Source organism: Podarcis raffonei, chromosome 2 (assembly GCF_027172205.1).
Source record: "Podarcis raffonei isolate rPodRaf1 chromosome 2, rPodRaf1.pri, whole genome shotgun sequence".
Taxonomy (NCBI): Eukaryota; Metazoa; Chordata; class Lepidosauria; order Squamata; family Lacertidae; genus Podarcis; species Podarcis raffonei.
This window is the reverse complement of record NC_070603.1, coordinates 32877479-32897231: the sequence shown is the minus strand read 5'-3', so window position 1 is coordinate 32897231 and position 19753 is coordinate 32877479. Positions and strand designations below refer to the sequence as shown.

At 42.8% G+C, this 19753-nt stretch overlaps 1 protein-coding gene across 6 annotated transcripts in view; it reads right to left on the bottom strand.

Moving 5' to 3' along the window:
- Positions 1-19327, bottom strand: part of SPAG9 (sperm associated antigen 9) — an 85884-nt gene extending 66557 nt beyond the window's left edge. For 4 of the 6 annotated variants that reach the window (XM_053375649.1, XM_053375651.1, XM_053375650.1 and 1 more), the window contains exons 1-3: positions 18826-19325; positions 10710-10830; positions 2183-2253 (exon numbers count right to left, since the gene is read on the bottom strand). In XM_053375649.1, the coding sequence (XP_053231624.1) occupies positions 2183-2253; positions 10710-10830; positions 18826-19131 (498 nt within the window). In that variant the 5' untranslated portion in view covers positions 19132-19325. Of the gene's footprint in view, positions 1-2182; positions 2254-10709; positions 10831-18825 lie in introns of those variants that run through there. The other 2 variants (XR_008328779.1, XM_053375654.1) reach the window with 2 other exon arrangements.
- Positions 19328-19753: the final 426 nt, after the last annotated feature.

The following is a 19753-nucleotide window of genomic DNA, read 5'->3' as shown; positions in this document are numbered from 1 at the left end:
ACCTACCTATTCCAAACCCTCCCAATCTGGATCCCCCCCAACCCAACTCCGCAGTTGGCAGAGAAAACTACACTCTTTTATCTTCTCACATAAAAAACCAAGAATAAGCCCCAAATGCCTGCACCTCCCCACCTCAGAAGGAGGATACGGAATCCACAACATAGAAGCATATTACATTGCCAACGAAATGTAAGAGGGGGAGGAGGAAGGGGTTAACAAAAAGGGGGTTAAAAAAAAAGAAAAAGAAAGGGGGGGGAATACGACATATAATCCCATATATACTCAAAGATGAGACAAAACAATGGGTACACCTAGAGAGGGACACAATTGAAAATACCTGCACCACAGCATACCCACTCCTCCCAAACAAACTAAAGAAAATTCCCACAACACTCAACAGGTACACACAGACCATGCTCAAAGCATGGAAAACACAAATAGGCAAACTATCCCCAACCCCATCCCCACTAATCCCCCTGGCGTACCACCCATTATTCCACCATGCAGCACAAAACCTCCAGATAAAAACCTGGCGAACCAAAGGCTTATATCGCCTAATAGACTTTTATAAAAATAACAAACCCTTGTCAACACAAGAAATACAAGACAAACTAGAAGACACCCAAATGACCTGGTTAACACAACACCAACTACATGCCCTCTTAAACAACCCAACAGTAAAATTAGCAGGAACTAGGCCCCTGACAACCTTCGAAAACCTCCTCCTAACAACAAAGGGAAACAATAAAGGGACGGTATCCGCAATATACAAAATACTACTCCAAAATCCCACAAACCCCCTAGACGCAATCAAAAAACAATGGGAGAATGACATAGGCTATGAGATTAACCCCACGCAATGGACCAGAATGTGGTCTAAACCTCCCTTTAAATCCATATCAACGAAAAGAAAAGAACTCACACTGAAACTCACCTACAGGTGGTACCTAACACCAAGGAAACTAGTGCTAATACGCCCAGGAACCTCACCAAAATGCTGGAGAGGGTGCACCTCCACAGGCACATACCTCCACATGTGGTGGGAGTGTCCCAAAATCCAACTATTCTGGGCAACAGCCATACAAGAAATATGTAAAATAACTAAGCAAGTAATAGACACCACCCCAGAATTGGCCCTACTAAACATCTTCCAAGACAACAACGCCCATTTACACCACAAAGAACTCATAACCCACCTACTTTCAGCAGCCAGAAACACCATAACAAGACACTGGAGAGACCTGTCAGGAGTAAGCATGGACCAATGGTACCAAATAGTATGGGAAACAGCCCTACTGGAAAAATTAACTAATAAACTGAAACTGACACGGGGACAAACAGAAGAAGACACCTTCACCCCGGTATGGCTCCCCTTTATCACATACACAGCCCAACAAGACAATGACAATAATCCACCAACAGCATACAAATCAATATGGCTAACCTGATCCAAAATACCCACCCACCCCACTCACACACGAAAACAAAGATCACCACAGCCAATCACAAGCAAACAATCACACCCTAGGCCAACCCCAAACTCTCTCACCACCAAAGGAACACAAGTGAACAACACAAACAACGCTGACACCAAACTCTACATACATTAAGCATAATAGAAACCCCACCACCTGACCCCACCCCCATCCATCTTCCGTCCCACCACCCCCTTTCTTTTTCCTTTTTTTTTCTTCTCCCCCTAATGCCTCAACAAATGAAACGGATTTGTAAAAATGTTACATGGGGGGAAAAATACGAGGCATTACACTTCTGTAAAACAAGAAAATCCTAAATAAAATATTTTTTTAAAAAAGAAAGAGTTGAAACAAACTACTCTAATAAGGTATGAAATTAATGTGACACCCTGGCAAGCTTCAGCTGTAAGAGGGAACTCTGGTTTCCCACTATGCTAATAAGCCTGCATCCCACCCCTGCCCCTCAATTCAGTCATCTCAGCAAACATCAGGTTAGGATCATGCATGCTGCCAACATCAATCTGGCTCTGCCCTACAATTTAATATAAAGGATTTCAATGAACACACGGAAAACCTTCCAAAAGCTCACAGCAAAAGCTTTAGAGAGCCCTCGGCAAACACTGGTGCAGTAGAAGCTCCCTTGATGCCCTTCCCACCAAGTCCCTGCCCTCTCAAAGCACAGCTCCAAGGAATATCTCATTACCTACCTCTGTATGTCTTGAATGAAGAGCATTGTATTCTTTCTTCAGTTCTGCCTCCCTCTCTTCCAGTCTGGTAACTGAAAAAGATAATTAATTCACTCAGAAACAGACATTGACAGCCACAGTAACAGAGTCTACAGACATCATCTCCGGTTTCCACAATTCAAAGCTATTCATACAGAAACCAACTCTGCTGTTTTTTAGAATATTATGCTCCTGCTTTTCTTCCTCTTCCAAATGCTTTCTCAAGAGAGCATTGAGCAGGTCAGGCTGCAGCCCAGGGAATTTGGATGGAACACCGAACCTAGTCCCAGAGTGAGGGCATAATCCAATCTCCACTGTTCTTGAAGAAGTTCAAGTTGCCCAACAAGAATCAAGGAACTGTGCTCACTAAAGCTCTCCAGTCAAGGGCCTGATTGACATGGAAGAAGCATCCTGCCCCTTCACCTTTAACAAGGAGGCTAGCTGCTCTTCAACAAGCAGACAGAGCTATACCAGACTATTCAACCACCAGGGTTCTTGTAATGCTAAAAGTGCACTCCCAGCACTAAAAATTATTAAGGGAGCCAAGATGTACTATAAAGGCAATCAAATCAATAGGTTACAAGGAACATACCATTGTCAGCCCACACATACTATCAAGAGAGCGTAAGACATTAAGAGAAACTGGGATGGAGTGAACAAGTTTGCCTGACACAACAGTACAGTGGTACCTCGGGTTACATACGCTTCAGGTTACATACGCTTCAGGTTACAGACTCCGCTAACCCAGAAATAGTACCTCGGGTTAAGGACTTTGCTTCAGAATGAGAACAGAAATCGTGCTCCGGTGGCGCGGCGGCAGCAGGAGACCCCACTAGCTAAAGTGGTGCTTCGGGTTAAGAACAGTTTCAGGTTAAGAATGGACCTCCAGAACAAATTAAGTACTTAACCCGAGGTACCACTGTACCCACCATCACCTAGTATTCCTAATTTTCAAGTGTTTCCCCACCAACTGGAGTCCTGTTTCACCAAATCAAATGAGATACCAATTTGGATTGCATATAACTGTTATGGCATATTTAGGGAATACAGCGGTACCTTGGTTCTTGAATAGTTTGGCTCCCGAACAAATTGGCTCCCGAACACTGCAAACCCGTAAGTATTCCGGTTTGCGAACGTTTTTTGGAAGCCGAATGTCCGACAGGGCTTCCGCTTGGGTGCAGGAAGCTCCTGCAGCCAATTGGAAGCCATGCCTTGGTTTTCGAACAGTTTTGGGAGTCAAACGGACTCCCAGAATGGATTAAGTTCGAGAACCAAGGTACCACTGTATTTAGATGGATTGTGCCTAGGCTCCTAGGTCCCTATGCAGGATTCAGGAAATAATTTACTAAACCCATCTCTATTATAGCAACCATTATATATTAAGATGCCACGTGACACTTTTTTCTAGAAAGTGCTATTCATTCTTTTTTTTAATATACATATTAAGAACTCATAACAGACCTATAGTTTATATAGGACCTTAACAACACTCAGAGTACATTTACAACTATTATTAACGCATGTCCATGTCAAGCCACTCTCCTCACTTGGCAGCTACAAAATACATAAACCAAGCAGGCAGATCTTTCCCATTCATTTCATTTTGGTCCACAGCTGCAAAATGTAACCATTCCTATTTACTGAGCCATCCAACAACTATAGCTTCTGCTCCATCTAGTGGACTACTAATTTGCCAACATGTAGAGACACCTGCAGAGTAAAAGGTGTCAATAACTTGAAGATATAGTCAACAACAGATAACTTTGCCTTATAAGCAGGGCTGGTGTCTTTTAGATATCTATATAGTGTTAGTCAATTTACATCTAGTTGCATAACAGGCACCAATTTTCTGAACATTAGGTGATATTTGTTGCCCACTCACATAAGCACAAGAATCGCCAGCGCTGTTCAAAATCAATACTTTGTCTTCCACAGGCCCAGTTCACACATCACATAAAACAAAACCATAGTTGTTGTTGTTGTTGTTTAAAATGGTTTATTGTGAACAAGTACCTCATGTTCAGCTCGCCATTTGTGCTTTCTTTGGACAGAAACAAAGCACAAGCCTCAGTTCAGACAACACAACAAGCCAGACCACGGCTTGCTTCATGGCAGCGTAGCAGCAAGAGGAGTGGGAGAGGAGGGAAGAACCTGCAGTTTCAGCAGTGTGCACCAGCAAACTACTTGTCCACCTTAAGCCAGTTTATTTTAGCTACAGTTTAGTGTGTCATGCAAACCAAACCATAGTCAAAATTGCAAAATCAGCAGCAGTACCAGCTAACAACAGGTGAGGTCAGCATGAACAAATTAGGGGAGAAAATTCAAATACATGGACACAATCCCCGGAGTATTTTGCTTCATGATCCAATAGGTCTAGAGCAGAGGTCACTAACCAGTGGCCTCCCAGATTTTTGATTTTTTATTTCACATCTGTGATGAAAAGCAGGCTACACAGGTTATTAAAAAATAATAAGTAAAAATTCCATCATGATCTTTGGCCATGCTGGCTGGGGCTGATGGGAGCTGGAATACAACAACACCCAGAGAGTCACAGGTTGGCTACCTGAGGTCTTGAATATAACACTTCCTTGCTAACAAGATATCAATCAGAACATCTGCTGGTCCACTGAAAGCAGACACTGGGGAAGAAACAAAGCCCTGCTATTCTAAAGTCAAGTCAGAAACAGATGGGCAAGTCTAACTTAGCACCCTGCTAAATTGGCTCTGTTGCCAGGACAGATTCACCAGGTACTTCAGCCAGTTAAAGCTTTTCCTAAAATGAAACTGCTCAGAGGAACTAAAAGAAGCGTGGAACAAAAATGAAACAACCTATTGCTTCCACTTTCTTCCACCTGTCTGAAGCAGAGGAACTGAGTCTTTTCACTGCTGCCTTCTAAAAAAAGATATCTGCACAAGTGAATGCAACAATGGACAGCACACAAAGTCTCTTTTTTTCATGTACTCATGCAGGTGACAACACACACTTATAAGATCCACTTAATCTAGTCCAATCCCTTCTCATTCAAACTAAGACAGGTATCCACAGCTAAAGCATCCCCCTTCTCAAAAGCCTTCCATGACCCCTAAAGTTTCCATATCCCCTAAATAGTGTTTTATTAGTGGCTTAAAGTAACCACCTTCTAAATTAGCCAGTTGTCCCATTCTTAGTCAGCAGGGTAAACAACCTTTCTTCCTCCTAAGAGTCCTTAAAATATTTCACCATTGTCAGCAGGGTTCAAAATTAGCAGGATACCAGGCACATTTTGCGCCTAAAGATTCTCCATTTGCGAGCACTTCAAGAAGTCTGGGTGTCGTTTTTTTGCGCATGGCTGACACTCAAGGATTACTGCAATGTATGCGGCTTTGAAGCCTCAAAGTTTATGTTAAGGATAGACAACATGTTAAGGTGTTTAGCAATAAAGAGCAGAGTGTTTTGAAAACCAAAGTATGGTCCCAATGTTTTTATTGTAAACACCAAATTAAACATGTATTAACAATTTCTGCCAAAAATAAGATATTAACAATATGTCACTTATGTGAATTGCAGATTAATTCATGCTTATTAAAATAATAAATAAGAAGTGTTGCCGGCCGACTCCCCTCCCCCACCAGTAGCAAGTAGACATTCTGTTTTGGCATCCACAACCCAGATCCCAGAAGCCCTTTGGCTCCCAGCTTTTCCATCCCAGTTTCTAACACTGATTGTCAGCACATACAAGCAGGCATGTATGCCTCTGTATAAGAGTACAGGAAAATAAGCTGCTGTTTGGGCAAAGGTAAGTTGCACATTTTTTGAATAATCCACTGGCCAAATCATCATCATCATCATCATCATCATCATCATCATCATCATCCACTGGCTGTTTCAACTGCCATGACCTGAAAGCTACAGGATATACAAGATCACCTTTTTTTTTGCCCAGGTACAGGACCTTGAGGAGCTGCTCTGACTCTGCCCACCCTGGTAATCCACCAGTACAACTCCACCTTAGCCAAAACGTGATTCGTGGGTGGTTGCTTTCAGGCAATGCTATTTGAAAGCAATGTGGGAGAAAGATGCATTTCATTTCATTTAGTAACGTTGCACCGTTTCTTTCTGAACACCCCATAAATCAGGAGATATTCAAATGTAACTGGAAAACTGGAATGTCATTCTCTGGAGGCCTTCACAGAGAATCAAACAAAGGTAGCAAGAGAGTTAACTGAGAGCAGCAGCAGCAGCAGCACACAGAAATCTCCTGGGAATGTTCAGGGTAATATGAAGAGTTTCAAAGCACTCATTGAGAGCAGAAACCCCTCATTTACATTATGATGCATTATTTATTGACGAAGCATCTTGCAAATCTGAGAGAGGGAGGGTAAACATTTTCTAAATAAATTATTTAGCATGGTCTCAAAAGAGGTTCCCTGTGTTTAAATACAGCAATAAAATTTAAAAGCGAGAGATCCAAATAGATGAAGGTCATGTTTACATTCACAGGGCTATTTCCAATTTCAAGTGTTCATCCTCACATTTGGGAAAACAGGGATAGAGTAGGTTTACTATGTTCCCCGAAAGAGTCCCAAATGACTTGGGACCCAACTGAAAATGTGCCTTCTCCAGTATTTTCCAGCCCCAAATTTGCAATCTGCGGACAAGGCGCAGCTCATCAATAGGAGAAGTACAACAAACAGGTAACTGAGGCAGGGCAGCACCCCAGCGACAGAACCCCCTTTCCAATGGAAATCAGTCTGTCTCCCACTTTATATGCATTCAGGAAATGTGTCAAAAGTCTTCTGTTTGTCCATGCTGTTGAACTGTAGTTTTATGAAATTTTTACACTGCTGGTACTAACTGTCTACATTACCTGAACAGTGTTGTTTAATTTTTTTTAATGTAATTTTATTGTTGTGAGCAGCATTCGAAACTCCCATTGTTCTAGGAGCATTTTGCGACTGGGAATTTCATTAGCACAAGCAATTTCTGAGCTCTGAGTGCGGTATGGCACCTAAGATTTCAGATTAAAACTGCCACTGCTGACACTGAGGATGTGGGAGGAGAAATTCCTGCCTGGTCGACTTCCAAGAAATCACTGCAGCATAAGGCAAGCTGATAGGTTCTGCCTCTCAGCTGACCTTACAGAAAGGCAACATTTTGAGGGACCCTCATAAGAATATTAAGGAGGTGGGCAGGGGAAGCCTGGCTTTGTTTTTTGCAGTTTTCAGATGAGGACTAGACCATGTGAAAAATGAACATAATATTTTGGCTGCAGTTCATTCATTTTCAGCTGTGGTTTTTTGTTATAAAAAAGTGCACCTAGACATTCTATTGTGGTGTCCATAACCCAGGTTTAAGGTGCCATTTAGCTCCTAGCTTTCATATCTCAGTATCTAATACTGGTTGTGAGCTGTCCTAGGGTAGACTATAAATTTGAAATAATAAATAACAAACAGATGTCTTTAAAACACATAAGGTAAAGGACCCGTGACCATTAGGTCCAGTCTTGGCCGACCCTGGAGTTGCAGCGCTCATCTCGCTTTAATGGCCGAGGGAGCCGGCGTACAGCTTCTGGGTCATGTGGCCAGCATGACAATGCTACTTCTGGTAAAGCAGAGCAGCGCATGCAAACAACGTTTACCTTCATGCTGGAGCGGTACCTATTTATCTACTTGCACTTTGACGTGCTTTCAAACTGCTAGGTTGGCAGTTTCAAACTGCTAGGTTAGCTCTGAGTAAAATCTCAAAGCAAATCCAATGGCTTTCTTTAAGAGATAGTAGAGATACATAGGATTGACTAGTCAATCAGTTGAGGTCTGACACCATCAATCCACGCTGGGGTAGTGTGGAGGCAAACTCTGCTACTTCAATCCTCCAAACAGATAAATTTATACTGTCAAAGTTGATTATTGGATCAGGGAACTAAGCATCTGATTCCCAATCCATAATCAGAAACCACAAAGATAGGAACCTAAATCAGCCAAAGCACATGTGTGAGCAGGCCTACTGGCACATAAAAATTACAGGTGTCATAAAAGGGCAAAACCTACACAGTTCCTAGAACTAATTCCACAACCACAACAGAACTTCTCTTAAAGCTATAGACCGTGAGAACCAAAGTAGGCAAGTTTGACTAATGTGATTGCTTTCTCAAAGTATTAATTGTCTCTAAACCTAAACCAAATGGATTAACAGCATAACCAATGATGAAACTCCAGTTTTATTAATAAGGTACATCCATGCAATATTCCAAAGTAAATTTCATAGCTCAAAACTAACACTGCAAACAGGCATTTAAGATCAACCGGAACAGCTAGCTGCTATGGTATCAATGTGTTATTGAGGATATTCTGCATTATTTGTGTCCTAGACAATTTGATAAACCTGAGGCCCTCCATGGCATATAGGTCTTCATTTCCCCCTTGTGTTTACCATGTATTTGCTGTGAGATCTGAAATGCATCCAAATATTTAAGAACCTGCTGGGCAGCTGCAATGAACAATGGACAACTTATTTACGATTTCATGACAAATATGTTTCTTTTTCCCTGTAGATGACTGTGAGAAACAGCTCTCAGCATTACAGTTTTCGGGCTATAGTTCAAAGCACTCCAAATTTTGGAAATTCTTAAAGCATTAGTTCATCACCTTACTTATAACCTTGCAAAACAAGTAATGGAAGCCAAAAAGATATCCCAAGTGGCATTTTGAGGTAATCCAGTGCATAAATTCATAGCAAGAGTAGCTTTCAAAAAGCACAAGCCTTGGGCAATGTCTCAAAAAGAACTGCTGACTTCTCAGCATGAAGATGAAGCAGCAAGCAGCTTCACAATCCTGTGTTCCCTTTGCTATTACAGCATGACGACAAACTCTGTGGCAATCTTTAGAGAGGATTCTTCCTTATTGGTTAAAACAAGAATGAGACAAGATGCGAGAGGAGATTTAATTTTCTCTAATGGGATTGGGTGATCAAACCACTCAAGGTACATTGCAGCAGTTGGATTCATGATTAGTGCCAGTTACAGCTGGTTCTGAAATAAGGCAGCTGTACATCAGTGGTTGCTTCCACGATCTGACTCCCTCCTGCGCCCAGACTCATCACAACCCCATCCACGCAACCACAACACAATCATGATGGTGGAGGCAGAAAAAGGGGGCAGAGGTGGGTTGCAATGGGCAACTAAGGGTTAAAGGCTGTGGCTAGTTTTTCCATCCCCTATATTCATTTTTAAAATCCATGTCAGGGACTGCACATTCTGGATTCATGTGACTGGGCCATTCTATTACAATGTTTTACACTTTACATGCAACTTCCCATTCACTTGAGGGTTGCATTCCAGGTCACTGTTTGGGGGCCTGCAGACTTATTTCAGCACCGACATTAACCACGGTTAGCACTAACCAGAGTTCCCTCTTAGAGAAGATTTTTAATTTCGGTTTGAAGCTGATTAGTAATCATAGCAAACCCTGGTTAGCATTAAAACAGCAGCCATATTTAAAGTGGCCAGGAATTCACATGGAAAAACCAGGAGAAGGATGGGATACAATCTTATCATATGCTCCATTGACCATGGATAAGGATGTTACATATGAGTATCTCCCAGAATTACTTTGAGGCTAATAAACCACTCCAGTGTCCTTAGAGAGCAATTATAACCTTGCCAATTGTGTAGCAGCAAAATATTCGCTACTGGTTAAATTAAAAACAAAAACATATTTGTGCTGCATCCAAGGAACTATGAAACAAGTTCCATCAGCTGATAAGACTTCAGACTTTAGCAATAGCCTCATCCCCAATCTCCTCTTGCCACAAGGTAAACTGCTTTGAAAGGGGTTTCAAAAGTAGTTTGTGGTATGATTAAGTCAGCTATACAAATAAGAAATCCTACAGGGCTAGCTAGCCCAAGGCCCTTCTATCAGCTTAAGAAACTCTGAGCCATAGCTGACTTTAAATGAACAAGATTCCTAGCCACTTTTGCATTCTAAGATCAGTAGAATCAAGGTTGCTTTGAAATTTCTGGACAGAATCATAGAATTGTAGAGTTGGAAGGGACCTCAAGATTCTGTGAACCGCCCTGAGACCTCTGATATAGGACAGTACATAAAATCAATCAATAATAACAATGATAATCTAGTCCTGCACAATGCAAGAATCTTCTGCTCTAAACACTCCAAAGCAGATTTGTGGGGCTGCAGGGCGAAAGGGGGATATCCCATTTGCATGAGTTGAAGTCTATTGTGCAAGTGGGCCTCTATAGTTGGATATCACCCATTGTTTTTCGGGTGAGAAAAGAAGCTGAAACTGTACTTCAAGAAAGTCTTAACAAAGCTAGTGAGAAGATGAGCTTGGACATCAGTCAACACAAAACAAAACTTAAATCACACATACATACATGAAAAGGCAAACACTCCCGCTAGTGAATTATACTGGTACATTTTATGCTCTTTTATATTAGAAGATAAGAGTGAAAATATCATGCAAACCATGCAATGGTTATAATTAGTTATAATCCACTGATAAAGTCCCACTTACTTTGATCAGCATAGTTTTTTGCTTTCAGTTCAAGCTGCCGGGTTTGTGACTCTAAAGCTTCCACTCTTATCTGCAGATCCTTTTTTTCTTGTTCTTGAGAATCTTCAAATTCAATAAATTTCTTCAAAAAAGAAACAAAATATTCATGGGCATATGCATTTTATTTGTTGCTTAAAATATTTTTAGGCCTCTTTGGGGGCAAATGCCCATCCAAAGCAGCTTACTTGAACAATGAAACAATGAAAGAAAAATTATTTATATATATATATATATACACACACACACACACACACACACCCCTAAAATCTACCCCCCACACTCCAGAAAGAACATAATTCTATCAGAACATCGCCCAACTAATTAACATTAAGCGTGAGAGGTCAAGTGGGGTGGAGGGGGAGATCTTTGGGCCTTTCTGAAAAGCCTAGGATGCAGAAGTCTAATGTAGGTCCATTGGAAAGGAAATACATACCGTATTTTTCGCACCATAGGACGCACCGGACAATAGGACGCACCTTGTTTTAGAGGGGGGAGAACAAGGGGAAAAAATTCTTCCACTCTCTGCCCAGCGCCCCTTCAGCGAAGTGGCAGGAGGCGCTGCGCAGAGAGGGGGAGAATTTTCCCCCTCTTGTTTTCCCGCTCTAAAACAAGGTGCCGTTTAAGGTGCGTTCAGACGGCTACCTTGGAAGCCTGGAGAGCGAAAGGGGTTGGTGCACACCGACCCCTCTCCAGGCTTCAGGTTCCTTTCGACCTGCTCTTTGGGGCTGGCGGGGGGAAGCCCACCACCAGCCCCAAAGAGCAGGTCAGGGAGCAGTGGAAAGGCGCAGCGGAGAGGCTGCTGCCATAGTCACGCGTCACTTCTCCAGCTGGGAGAGGGTCGCGGGGGGCTGCCTTAGCCCCGCGCGCGCTCTCCCGGCTGGAGAGGCGACGCGCGGCTATGGAGGCTCCTGCCATAGCCGCGCGTCGCCTCTCCAGCCGGGAGAGGGTCGCGGGGGGCTGCCTATAGTAACTTGCATTTCCATTTTACTACCAGTTTACTCAGTCTGGAGAAATTCTTTTAGAGCTCTTTGGCCTGAACCCCCCCAAAAACGGAACTTTCCTCCCTAAAAAAAGCTTATCAACTTTGCACTGAACCCCCCCAAAAAAGGGGTACATCACTGTCATTTCCCCCCCTGTGAGTAGTTTGCAGTCTCTTGGGAGTTGAACGTCCCTGCTCTAGATCATTCAGGAACAAGTAAAAAAGCACAAGTCCTTTATTGTTCTATGGGATTTACTATACCTTGCATGGGCACACATAGGGATGGCTACTAAGCTATTCAGGATGCCCATTCTATCTTACAATGTTATAGATAATCCAAAAAGGAGAGAGAAAGGCTTTCACATGTTAGTCTACAATTGAGCAATTGAGACCATTTATTCAGCTATTTTAGAAGTATTTTCAGATTTGCTTCTACTTGTTCAGTGGTACCTCGGGTTACAGACGCTTCAGGTTACAGATACTTCAGGTTACAGAGTCTGCTAACCCAGAAATAGTACCTCGGGTTAAGAACTTTACTTCAGGATGAGAACAGAATTCTGTATCCATGAATCACCATATGAACAATTCATACAACATAGCTGTATACATAAAACACTAAGAAGTACTCTCAGCACATGTCTGCTTGACTCGTTTTGGGCTAGCAACTGAAGAATTAGTTATAAAGAACTATTTGTAAGGCAAACCAGGAAGGTAGTTCTACACTACTTAAAAGTCTTCATCGAAAGCTCTTATCACATCACCTACTTCCCTCTGACCCTGTCATTATCACACTCTATACCAATAAAAGCAATAGATCCTACACTTCCTTAGTGCTGCATAACTTCAGGTCACAATACAATTACCTGAAGCTGCAAGTTAGAACTACCACGAAAGGTCCAAGCAGAAACTGAATGATAATTGCTAACCTGAAAAAAAGTTTTTATTTAGAAGTAAGCTGGACTGTTCTCCCTTAGCTATCCCTTACTCATTTTACATCGAGTCTTTGACACTGTGAACCATTCTGGCATGGGCCTATCTTAATTCTTCATACATATTAGTTGCACAAAGGAATGCCATTGTTAAGGCATACAGTATTTACTTTTCTAAGAGCACTTCATTTTTGGCATTGCAGAGTAAACAACTCTCAGTTCAAGTGTTCTTCTGAAATTAAGAAATTTAACAGAATAAATGAGTTCTTGCCTCTACCTCCTTTAAATACTATTTGTATTAACATACCAAGTCTCTCTCCTATGAAAACAGCAGAACAGTTAGGAACACTGTCATAATTCAAGGATGTACTAGACCAATAAGGCCCCCCAAACTTGTAAAATATGCACCAAGTAACTATTCAGGCAACTTTGTGACAAAACCATCGCACAATTACTGTACCAGACAACAGTGTGTAAAAGTGGTTTATGAGGGTTGTTTGCCAACAAACCACAGGTGGAAAAGGAGGACTTCACTTGCAATAGTTGTTCCATGCAGGCCCACGCCACTCTGAGACATCTATAACATGCTTCTGATTTATATTTTCCTGCACTGATCAACATCTCAGAGCCTCTCCAAACACAATGTTATGATGGCTCAATACTGAACTTGCTTAAAAATAAATAGGCATGTTCTCTGGTTCATATTTCTGAAAGCAGGGAAACAAATCAGGAAGCCACAGTGAACCACAGCCTCCCATTACATTGGGACTGAGAAACTATGCTTAATCATGGAGCAAGCCAGGATATTAAGCCATGGTTTCAAAAGCTTCCTGAACTGCTTTCCTACTCACCCCAAAGAGGAAGTGAAGGAGGTTCTTGTGGGTGCAGAAGGTGAATTTATATCTTGGCTTCTAAAGCCAAGATTCGATCCCCCAAATGCAAACATTGTCAATTGCCAGAAGTGGTAGAGGCTTGCCATTTCTTTGTAGTCCGTCTTCTCTCACACCCCCTCTTTCATATAAAGTTCAGTCCAAGAAGCAAGGAATGTCTGTGGGGGATCCTTCACTGATTGCACAAAATACACAATTCTCAAGAGATTTAAAGAGAGAAAGGAGACGAGGAGCAAGACTAACTCTACCACACACCCAGTTCATCCCTAGAGACCCCTTAAAATAACCAAACATTTGAAGATAAACAGGAGTGTCTAATACAGGATCACTGGAAGGAACAAATGGTCAGATGATTCATATGCAAACCACCACTCAAAAAGTAGCAAAAAAACCTGCAGGGCACAGGAAACACAGAAGGAAGAGCATCTAGATCTTTTTTTTTGTTTTGGAACATCTTAGATATAAAGATCCCTTTTCAACTGAAGTTATTTTTCAGAATGCTTATTTTGGAAAAACAACGTCATTACTTAGCAGTCACATGCAAACCTCTGGCTGGTCATTTGATTCTTCCATTTCCTGAAACTTTCTAGTATACCAAGATTATACCTGATTCTCTGAAAACTCTTACCTGTTATGAGAAATCACCACATGCATTAAAGAAACACTGAACAAAAGAAAAGACCATCATGACTGATACTTTGGCATCGCTATTTTTAAAAAAGGCACACATGTATTTCTATTTGCTCACACTTCACCACTACATACAGACATAAAGCATTCAAAGGGGGGAAATTCAGATGCTTTAATTAATAATAATAATAATAATAATAATAATAATAATAATAATAATAATTTATTTATACCCCGCCCACCTGGCTGGGTATAAAAATATTAAAATACTGTAATACATCAAACATTAAAAGCTTCCCTGAACAGGGCTGCCTTCAGATGTCTTCTAAAAGTCTGGTAGTTGTTGTTCTCTTTGACATCTGGTGGGAGGGCGTTCCACAGGGCGGGTGCCACTACTGAGAAGGCCCTCTGCCTGGTTCCCTGTAACTTGCAGTGAGGGAACCACCAGAAGGCCCTCGGCGCTGCACCTCAGTGTCTGGGCAGAATCATGGGGGTGGAGACGCTCCTTCAGATATGCTGAAGGATTAATTTGAATTCATTGCAGAAATAAAAACCCTACAGATGTAAATGTGATGTTAAGTGATAGCAGCGTTCAGAGTCATCAACAAGAACATGCATGAACATATGAAGCTACTTCATACCAAGGCAGTTCTTTGGACAATCTAACCAGGGTCTGCTATTCCTGCATTCATCATGACCTGGACAGTGTTAGAAACTGAGATGTGAAAACTAGGAGCTAAATGGCACCTTAAACCTAGGTTCTGGGCACAACAACGGAATGTCTAGGCATGCTTTTTTATAACAGGAATATAAAGCTGAAAATGAATGAACTGCAGCTAAAATATTACATTCATTTTTCACACCCTCCCTTCAGTTGTCAAGGGAATAAACAACTATCTGACTTTTAGAAGACATCTGAAGGCAGCCCTGTTTAGGGAACTTTTAAATGTTTGATGTTTTAGTATGTTCTGATATATGTTGTGAGCCGCCCAGAGTGGCTGGGTAAACCCAATCAGATGGATGGGGTATAAATAATAATAATTAATATTATTATTATTATTGAGTGTATTTTTAATTGTGGCAGTCAAGTAGCGGAATGCCCTTTCCCTAAAAGGGCTTTCTTGGCACCTATGCTCTGGTCTTTTTCAGCAGCAGGTAAGCATTATACTTTTATTTTCTCAGGATTTTAATATTAATAACATATTTAATGATCTATAGAGCTGGTAAGATATAGTTTAAAATCTGAAACTTTAGATGCTGCTATGCATTTGTTTTTATTTCTGTTTCTGATTTATATCCTATATTTAAACACTTTATGATTGTGGTTTTATAATTCTATGTAATTTTTATCTCGTTAAGCTCCCCAAAGACTGTTTTTGTCATTGGGAAGGATAAAAATTTATTCATTCATAACAGTTCTAAGGTCTCAAGCAGTCATTTTTTCCAGGCCTGCTATTCAACATCCATTTTACTTGAAAATGCCTAAAGTGTATCTAGGAACCTTGCCACACGCAAAACATATACTTGGACGTGTCCTATGGGTAAGCAGCAAATCACCAATATTTTACAGCAAAATATTTAACTATAATCAACTAAGTCTCACAAGTTGCACAATTTTGCTCAGAGGAGCCAATCCTGGGCATTTGTTTATGACATCTACAAGTATATTAACTTTCTACATTAGGACCACATTTTAAAATTTTGGCTTAACATAACTGGAAAACACAAGTTCATTTTTTCATTTGCACCTGCAGTACAGTCAGCCAAGCATGTGCAAACAAGGTATAAATAGATTTTGCCGCTTTCCAAGCCACATGAACAAGCATTGCAGGCATCTACAGTAACCCATTCACTTTATGGAGAGCAATATATAATGGCTTAACAACTAACTTCTACATAATTACTAAATGGTACATACTTAACACAAAAGTAACAAAATCATGAAAACACTACAGCAACAGCATCTATGCATAGGTGATGTTGCTACTTTGCCTCCTGGTGTACATTTGGATGTTTGACACACTAGCAGTGATGAGTAAAATCTAAGTGAGAGGATCCTTACTTAAAGCAAGTCAATAAGTAATATGCAACCAATAGCTGTCACTGAAATTTCTATTTAAATCACAATTTATGCTCCACACAGCATCTTTGTTTATGAAGCTGGTTTGTCACACACAAAAATATATCAGGCAAGGCCAGGAACTTTATTCCCATATCCTAATCCTAAAGGACTGACCACTTAGTAACAAAGATGTTACTTGCTAATTAAAAGGTAGAACCTGAGGTGTACATATACTATGTACAAAAAGCATACTAAAAATGTGTGTAGCTTACCTACCTTGATCCAGTTACATTGTAGCATATTATTGATTGCCATGGCATTCAATTTATTTTTCAATTCAAAGCCACACACTGCACTAGAAAAATATTTCTTGTCCCTAGGCACCAGTATTAAACAGAATAACCAGGTGCTTGGTACACAATGCAGAGATTTTTTTTTCTAAATTGAAAGCGACACCAGTGATACCCAAGATTACTTCTGCTTGCAATAGTATAAACTGTTACTCTAAGTAAACAAAGCACATCAGCTGTGCAGGGTCACAGTCCAGCTCATATTTTAAACTAGGTGTTGTAGGGATTGAACCTGGCACTTATCACCTGCCAGCAACCACTACGCCAGGCTGCTGTAGGGGAGAGAGGAGAAAAGATGCAAGGCCACTATCTGTCCTGCTAAGAAGCCAGGCTCTTCCCTCCACCAATTTCTACCTAGCAACAGATATTTACATCAGGTAAATAGGGTGCAGAGGATGAAAGAGAAGGGATGCAGGACTACTCCACTGGCCCAGCTGCGAGACCTGCACTTTAAGTGCTTCCACTCCTTGAACTTTTCCATTCCTGTAGGTCATTAGATCTTTTACGTCAGAACTTGAACCTGACTTTGCGTATTTCCTCCTCCCTCCCGATTTTCCTTTTGTGTTGTGTCTTATTAGACTGTGCGTTTGAGGCCAGGGACAGTATTTTTCATGATATGTAAAGCTATTCTGGGAGCCTTTTTTGGCTGGAGAGTAGGAGGGGGAAAAATACTTTAATAAATAAACTCCATGCATTCAAAGCATCAAAGGGCCAACCTGCACGTGATGCTCAGTTGTGTGATTCTTCCCCTTGAAGTTTGATTTTGGTTTTGTTGTTGTTTTAATGAAAAGCAGCCTTGAAGATTGTGAACAGAAGAGATGTGTGAGGTGGTCTGCTTAACCATTTCACTTCTTGCTCTATGTCAGTCAAAATCTGCCTTCCTAGCTGCTTTCCCAATGCAGAGGAAATATACCAAGCACGGACTATATTGCTTTTATCACTGATCACACTATGCTTGTTCTCAGCTTTTCTAGAAATTGGGTAGATACCACTGTACACGCTCTTCAAAAATCAGTAATATTATGAACGGTGGTATCTACCCATTTTCTAAAAAGTGCACAATGAGATAAGTAACAAAGGCAATAACATGATACGGTAGCAACAAAGTCTAAAATGTCATATAAATAATGTGGCACTCACCACTGATGTTTAAGATGCTGACTTTTCAGTGAAGGACTATTTGGTTAGACCACCTGTTGCTTTAACTGAGATTTTCATCCACCAGTCCTGAAGACAATCACTGTCCAATTCCAGGCAGTACAAACTATCCACATCTTAGGCATTTATCTAGGCTTCATGTTGCATGATTAACATGTGACAGCTACCCACTAGGGAAGTTAGCATGCTGCCCCAGAGAAGGGGAGCGTTGAAAACAATACAAGGAACTTTTCAGAAGTCCAGGCACTACTACAGCGTAAGAATCATCTTGGCCAGAATTCTAGAGTTTAACAGCAGCCCAACCAATTTCCCCGAGGAAGCTCCCATGCAAGATACTAAAGCCCTGCCACATCACCCTCTGCTCCACACACAACAGCATTTATGCTCTGAGTTATGGGACACACCAGGCTCTCCTGCAGGTCCCGCCCTGGCAGCTTCACACCACTGTCACTGTGTCAGCCTGCTCCCTCAGCGTTTTCCTTCCACTTATGTCCACTTCCTTCCACCCCACTTGCATTGACATAAGCCACTTCCATGGGGGCTCAGTGATGCTACAGTGGTACCTTGGGTTAAGTACTTAATTCGTTCCAGAGGTCTGTTCTTAACCTGAAACTGTTCTTAACCTGAAGCACCACTTTAGCTAATGGGGCCTCCTGCTGCTGTTGTGCCGCCGCTGCACGATTTCTGTTCTCGTCCTGAAGCAAGTTCTTAACCCGAGGTAATATTTCTGGGTTAGCGGAGTCTGTAACCTGAAGCATATGTAACCTGATGCATCTGTAACCCGAGGTACCACTGTACTTCTTTGTGTCGTCGCCCCCAGCTGCCACACCCAAACCTGCACCAGCGAAGTTGCCTCATCTCCCTCCCCAAAACTTTCATCCTCCCATCCCGCCAACACCCCCGGACGCCACTCCTCCAAAACACATACATATCCCCCTCCTCATTCCTTTTTCTTCTTCTTCTTCTTCTCTCTCACGTGCGGAAGCGGACCCCCTCCCCTTGGGACCCTTCCTGGCGGCCCTGCAGCAGCAGCAGCAGCCCCCCGCCCCGCTCCTTCCCGCTTCCTCCTCCTCACTCACCTCCTCGGCCTGCTTCCGCAGCGCCTTCTCCCGCTCGTACTGGGTGAGGAGCTGCTCGTTGTCGTCCCGCAGCAGCTCGAGCTCCACGCTGGTCTCCTGGCTGTGCGCGCAGACCGAGTCCAGGTTCTCCAGCACGGCCACCACCAGCGGCATCAGCTCGGCCACCACCTCCTCGTCGTAGCGCCCGATGAGCCGCTCGAACTCGCGGTAGATGGAGCCCGCCAGACCCGACACCCGCTCCGACATCATGGCCGGGCCGGGGCCGCCCGGGTCCTCCTGGTACACCACGCCGTCCGCCAGCTCCATGGCCTCGCAGCGCAGGGCAGCACGGGCCGGCCGAAGAGGAGGCGAAAAGCCCCTGGCAGGAGAAAGAAGAGGCAGAGGAGGAGCAGCAGCACCGCCCGCCCGCCTGCCTCCCTCTGCAGCGGGGCCTTGATTACAGCTCAGCGCGAACAGGAGGGAAGCTTGGGTGACAGGCGCGCGGCACTGACCTCACCCACGGCGCCGGAGTAGAGGGAGGGGGCGCGGGGCAGTGACGTGAGTCGGTGGGCGGGGGCACCGGCGCCCCCGAGTATTCGAAGAATTGGGGCGAGGGGCGGGGCTAAGGCTGACTGACGTGTGGTGAGCGTGGGACTGGGCGGGGCCCCAGGACCCGGGCGTGGCCGTGGCGCTGTCAGTGAGTCGGGAGAGGGAAAATAGGGCAACGTGGGAGGCTAGGCCTCCTCCGACATCCTCTGGTCCAGCCGGTGAGTCTTTTTTCTTCAGGCGCAAGCTCCACAGGGATTCAGGGAGGTTTGCATCCACATAAAGAGTCACAAGAGCGTTGTGGCACCGTTTAGGATGATGACACGACAGCCCAACTTCCTCAGATGCAATCCTAAGCATGCTTCTTCGTATATAATGAAAACCTATTTATACTGGCTTTTGA